This window comes from Frankliniella occidentalis, unplaced genomic scaffold (genome assembly GCF_000697945.3).
Source record: "Frankliniella occidentalis isolate FOCC.00 unplaced genomic scaffold, Focc_3.1 Scaffold46, whole genome shotgun sequence".
NCBI classification, from domain to species: Eukaryota; Metazoa; Arthropoda; class Insecta; order Thysanoptera; family Thripidae; genus Frankliniella; species Frankliniella occidentalis.
This window is the reverse complement of record NW_026267176.1, coordinates 493,941-499,222: the sequence shown is the minus strand read 5'-3', so window position 1 is coordinate 499,222 and position 5,282 is coordinate 493,941. Positions and strand designations below refer to the sequence as shown.

The 5,282-nt window shown below is 58.7% G+C and overlaps 1 protein-coding gene across 10 annotated transcripts in view; it reads left to right on the top strand.

Moving 5' to 3' along the window:
• The window catches only part of LOC113215625 (uncharacterized protein CG43867), an 81,133-nt gene that overhangs the window by 6,284 nt on the left and 69,567 nt on the right, over positions 1 to 5,282 (top strand). For all 10 annotated transcript variants that reach the window (XM_052267052.1, XM_052267054.1, XM_052267061.1 and 7 more), the window contains exon 2: positions 2,149 to 2,596. In XM_052267052.1, coding sequence (XP_052123012.1) covers positions 2,525 to 2,596 — 72 coding nt within the window. In that variant the 5' untranslated portion in view covers positions 2,149 to 2,524. The remainder of the gene's footprint in view (positions 1 to 2,148; positions 2,597 to 5,282) is intronic.

Genomic DNA, 5,282 nt, shown 5'->3' with positions numbered 1-5,282 from the left:
CACCGCTTGGCATAGCTATAGTATTTTTCAGTCGTTTGCTTAGAGCTCCAAACGGGTTGTGATGTAATTAATATTCAGTCGCCGGCGCGCTCCGCTCCGGCACCTGCAGCTGGAGCGCCACGCCATGCCTGGCACAATGTCACGTTTCAAACTTTCCGACATCTCGTAAAATCTTTTGTCAGGGCCGTATTCTCAAATTCCTTCATTCGCAGTTTCACTCCGTAAAGCAAAGTTTCCTCGAGTCCCGTCACGACGCCCGCCGCCTTCGTTAGCGAGCGCCGCAGCCCCGGCGAAGGTGCGGCTGTATTTAGAACGGAAATGCGTGCATGCATGGCCTCTTGGAAAAACCTCCTCCCGCCCTCCAGGCCGTTGTCAAGCCGTCAAGGAAGCGGCGCCCCGGCGGTGGCAGAAAATAGACGGAGGCGGCGCAGTGACAAACTGAAATTTAAACCCCCCGGATGTGTTTCATTCTCGAATCACGCAGGTCTCAGTGCACTGTTGAAATCAGAGAAACAGTTTTAAAATCCGTGCTAGTTTTTCACCAAGCGCGGCCACCACTCATGTATTATGTGTGCAGAGTCCCTTAAACCCTTTCGAAATCATTTGAAATCCACCTGCGATCATGACATTTGTGTGATTTCTTCTAGTTTTAAGCGTGCAATCCTCTCTACTCTCAAACGTCATGTGAAGTCCGCCGCAAAATCCCGTGAAATCCAATCGTGATATTTTAAAGTACATCAAGATCTTTTGAAATTTTGATGAAATCTTATTGTGAAGTCCTCCGAAATTGAGGGCAATCCTTAGACCTTATATACCCTCCTAGACCTAATTTATCTACCTTGTGGTTCAGGGTTCAAGCACGAAATCTTCTAAAATACTAAGTGAAATCCTTTTAATTCTGCGGTGAAATCTAGCATTCCACGCAGTCGCGTTATGTGAAAAACCAAGGAGGGAGTGATTCTCCTCTCTATGAGAAAATGTTTACGTGACAGTGTGTTATTCTGAAGAAAGCCCAAAGCGAGGCCCAAAGTGCCCAAGCTTTTATTGCGTTTACAAACGCATCAACGTGTTGTTACTTAGCAACCTTCAGGTGTTCTCCCAGGGCTTGTTAACATTAAAGTGAAACTCAGATACATATAATATACGTGCCATGGCTCGTGTCGTCTAATTTAAGTTTAAAATATAACTTGACGAACCACACTAATCCGCAGGAGTAACGTGACGAACCACACTAATCCGGACAGTGTAAATTTGCAAAACTGCCATTCACTCAGCCGAGTCCGACTCCGCCCGTGTATGGGTGGGCCCCGGGCGAGGCCCCAGCTGGTCCTTATCCTTGGGTTCGTCTTGTCCACGCCCAAGTAGTTGTCTCCGGCTGCTTCCGGCGTGGCGTGCTTCACGCGGGGGCCGACGAGGACTGACGGGGACCCCTGGTGTCCACTCCCTGCTGATGACGGCTGTGTCTCGCGGCGGCCGCGCGGGGGTCCGGGCGACTCCTAGCGCGTCCTCCTGCAGGCTGTCTGAGTGACTCTCCCAGCGCGTCCTCCTTCGTTTTTTTTCGCTCGGTGCGCGGCGCGGCTCTCGCACGTTGCCGCCATAGTGGGTACTTGGGCCCTGACATGTGGGTCAATTGCACACGCCGCGCTGGCCGTCTGCCTGGCCAGGCCGCCCGCCCGCCCTGGCTGCCTGTCTGGCTGCCCGCCTGATCGTCCACAGCGGCAGTGTTCGTGATGAATGCGACGATCGTGGAGAAACTACGACAAAAGACGAGGAGGCTGAGGTGATGGGCCGAACACATGTTCAGACATCCCCGCCCCGCCCGCTCGCCTCGCGGCCCTACATCACCGATTCTTATCTGATTTCTTGGCGCGGCGGCCGCCTGGCTCAGGCCTATGGCCCCGCCCGGCTCGCCCGGTGGGGCCTCTGTTTCTTGCTCTCGTTCCCTCCCCCTCCCGCTCCCCCAGCGCTACTCATTAGACCACTATTAGCAGCGTTGGCCAGCCTTAGGGCCGCCTCTGCTGCACGAGGCACCCGGGAGGACGGGATTAAATGTCCATCACCAGCAGCACCACCTCCAGGGCACAGAACACTCGCGCGCCGGATGGCAAGGGTCGGCCAAGTGGCTTACTCTGTCTCTTCTCCTTGCAGCTCAAGATGCTCAGCGTGCTGATGCCCCCCTGTGCCGTCCAGGCCGCCGCCGTGGCTGCCGTCGCCACTGCCGTCCAGTGAGCTCGCCGTGAGCGCGAGTGCGTGTGAGCAGGACTTGTGACAGGGTGATGCCGCGCGCGCCGCGGCTGTAGCCAAGGTGTTCGCCATCAGCTCCTCGGAGGCGGACGCGGGCCTGGGCCTCGGCCTGGGCCTCGGCCTGGGCCGCGCTAGCCTCGCGCGGGGCCTCAGCGCGTCCCCGGCCTCCGCCACGCCGCCCCCGAGACCCTCTCCGCGAGCCTCTCCGTCCCCACGCGGGTCCCCTGCCCACCTGCCCTCGGGCCAGCCCGCCGGCCACCAGGCCAGCAACGCCACCTTCATGGTGCAGCCCGGCAGTAACAACAACTACACCACCGCCGACATGGAGTCCCTCGACGAGCTGCTCAACAAGGTATGACACGACTTATATTTGTGACCTTCCTTCAGCTGTTCATCATCGTAGTCGTCAATTATAATTCACCAGTAACGGATTTTTTGTAGCCTTTGGTTGGGCGCAAATGCGACTCAGGAACTCTCCTCCATTCATTAGACCTGCCGCGCTGTTCCGTGTTCGCGACTACCGCATCTGCGGGGAGTGCAGCCGCCGCTACCCCGACTCTCTGGGGCTTCCCTCCTGTTGCGGTCAGCGCGAAACAGGGCGCTGCCCTTGTCGTAGTCTATGGCCTGCTGTTACCCACCTCTGGCAACAAGTTTTGAGTCTTGTGCTTGTGGTCATATCCCCCCCCCCCCTCTCACTCTCCTCCCTGAAATCAGAAATACAGTGCCTGGAATGTGTGCAAATATATATATGTGTGTAGAGCGCGCCGCTGTGCTGAGCGGGGCAGTGGGTCGTAGGGCTGGGTCTTTATTTATTTGAGACATTGATCGCCTCCCTCCTCCCCTCTTGCCCCTTCTCTGCAGGTTCGTAACGGAGGGCCCCTCTCTTTCACATGTTCGCAAGTATGCCGGGGTCCATAGGAGGGTTGCGTAGGGGCTTGTTCAGTTTCGCAAATTAGTTTAGTTTTCTGCCAGGTTCTAGTCCCGCTTTCCCCCCTGCTGCCCCTTTCTACCTCATCCTGCTTTTCCGATTGTTAGTGACACTTAAAAGAGAAGTTTACTCTGGCGTTTGGCGCTGAGGGTGTTTCTGGCGGATCTGTTGCGGGAAGAGGAGAAAACAAAGTGGCAAAAAGAGTATTCCCTCGTCTTTTCCTAACTGACCTCGACCTGCTGCAGTATTTTTCTTTTTCTTGTAATAAAAAAAAGTTCCCAAATGTAAGATCCCTTCAAAAGAAATGCGTGTTCATGAATCCCCCTCCATCGTTCTTTCAGCCTTACTTTATTTCTTCTCTGCCCTTTCCCCTTGTACTGCTTTCTTTATACTCGCCTTGAGTCGACGCAGCCCCGTTCAGTTCACTTAGCATGGCCAGTTTTTGCCCGCCTCTCCCGCAGTGCCCGGTGCCCGCTTGCCGTCCGAATGGGCTGTTGTCGAAACGAATGGAATAATTGCCACCTAGTATCGACCGTGACCCTCCTTGCCTAGCCGACTGACCCACCCGGGCTGCGGGCTGCGGATAGATATTCCAGGGCGGCGGTCCCGCCCCATGCACTGCCCATTTAACTTTGTAGGGAGGGATGGATCCGGGGTGGCGCTGGCAAAACTCCAGTATAGCAGTGTGCAGTCTGACCGCGTGGGGAGGGGGAGGCGGGGGCTGCCGGCGCCATGGCTTTTGGCGAGCCTAGTAACTTTGGGCAGCGCCCCTGGCCGGCCCACCGCCCACCCCCAGCAGGTGAGTCCATCAAGACTTCGTCCAACAACTCCCTCCCGAGCTTGGCTGCGGCTCGCGGGAGGAAACGCACCGCTCAGCCAATCGGGGGTACGTCTGGCGGGGTCTGGCGAGGCGCGCCGAACCGGCCCCCTTTTTGGCAACGGAACCACAAGTTTTGTTTCCGGCGACGTTAGCGACTCGGTGTGCCCGCCCAACTCCCTGTCCCGGCTCCTCCCGCAAACGCCCCCCAGCCGCTGCGGGCCCCCACCTTCGCTAACGTTTGGGGCCCGGGAAGTGTTCCCCTTTGTTATTTGAGGACGTTGGCGGGGCGGGGCGAGGGTGGACCTCCTTGGCCGGAAGCCGGAACGGGGCGGCGCTGCGGTATAGAGGCGCCGCGCCTGCAGTGCCCCTGCGGGTGGTGGCGCTGCGGGTCGCCCTGGGGGTCGCCTTGGGGGTAGCCCTGCGGGTCCCCTTCACGTCCCCACGGGGCTCCCCGCGGCCTGGCATCCGCCGGATGGACGGCACACATCCGACCCGTGCCGCCGAAGGTGACGATGACGATAGGGGAGCGGGGAGCGTGGGACGGCGGCGGCCGACTCCTCGGAGCAGTAGGCTGATCTGGACGGCGTGCGGCACGGCGACGTTCCCCCCTTATCCCCCTCCTCACCCACTCACACGCACACATGTGCTGGGTGACTCACAAGGTGAAAGGCCCAGCGACACGACGACCACGACGGCGCTTCGGCAAGACTAAACCGCACGCCTGTGTGGGCCGGCTGCTGTTGGTTTTGGGTCCCCCCCCCCTCCTATGAGCCGCGACACCCCCGCCTCATCCTCATCCTGAGGCACACAGCTCGCCGCCGCGTGTGAATGGCGCCAGAGCCCTGTGTGGTCCACGCCCCGCCCCGCCCAGCCAGGCCCCTCCCGGACCCGCGCGGACGTGTCCGTGCACATGAAGGGCCGCTATTGTGCGGGGCCCGGCTAACTGAGCCTATCAAACCCGAGCGATGCACAAAAGCAAAAGCGTTCTGTTCAAACAACGCGCATTCACACACGCGCTCACTCACACACGCAGTCTCTCTGGAACATACACGCGCGCGCGCACACGCGCGTGTTCCCGTCACATGCGTTTACGTCCCACTCGAGGCGTGCCGTACATGAGCAATGCCCTCGGTTACGTAAATCCCCACAGTCTCAACACCCTTCCCCACCGCCAGTATGTACTTCCTCTTCACGTACACGCAGTCTGTGCACGGCCGGGGCCCGGGCTCTTACGCTATAAATAGCCAATAATTGGCCCTCGCTGGGGTCAAAGGTTGCAGCCGCTGGTGG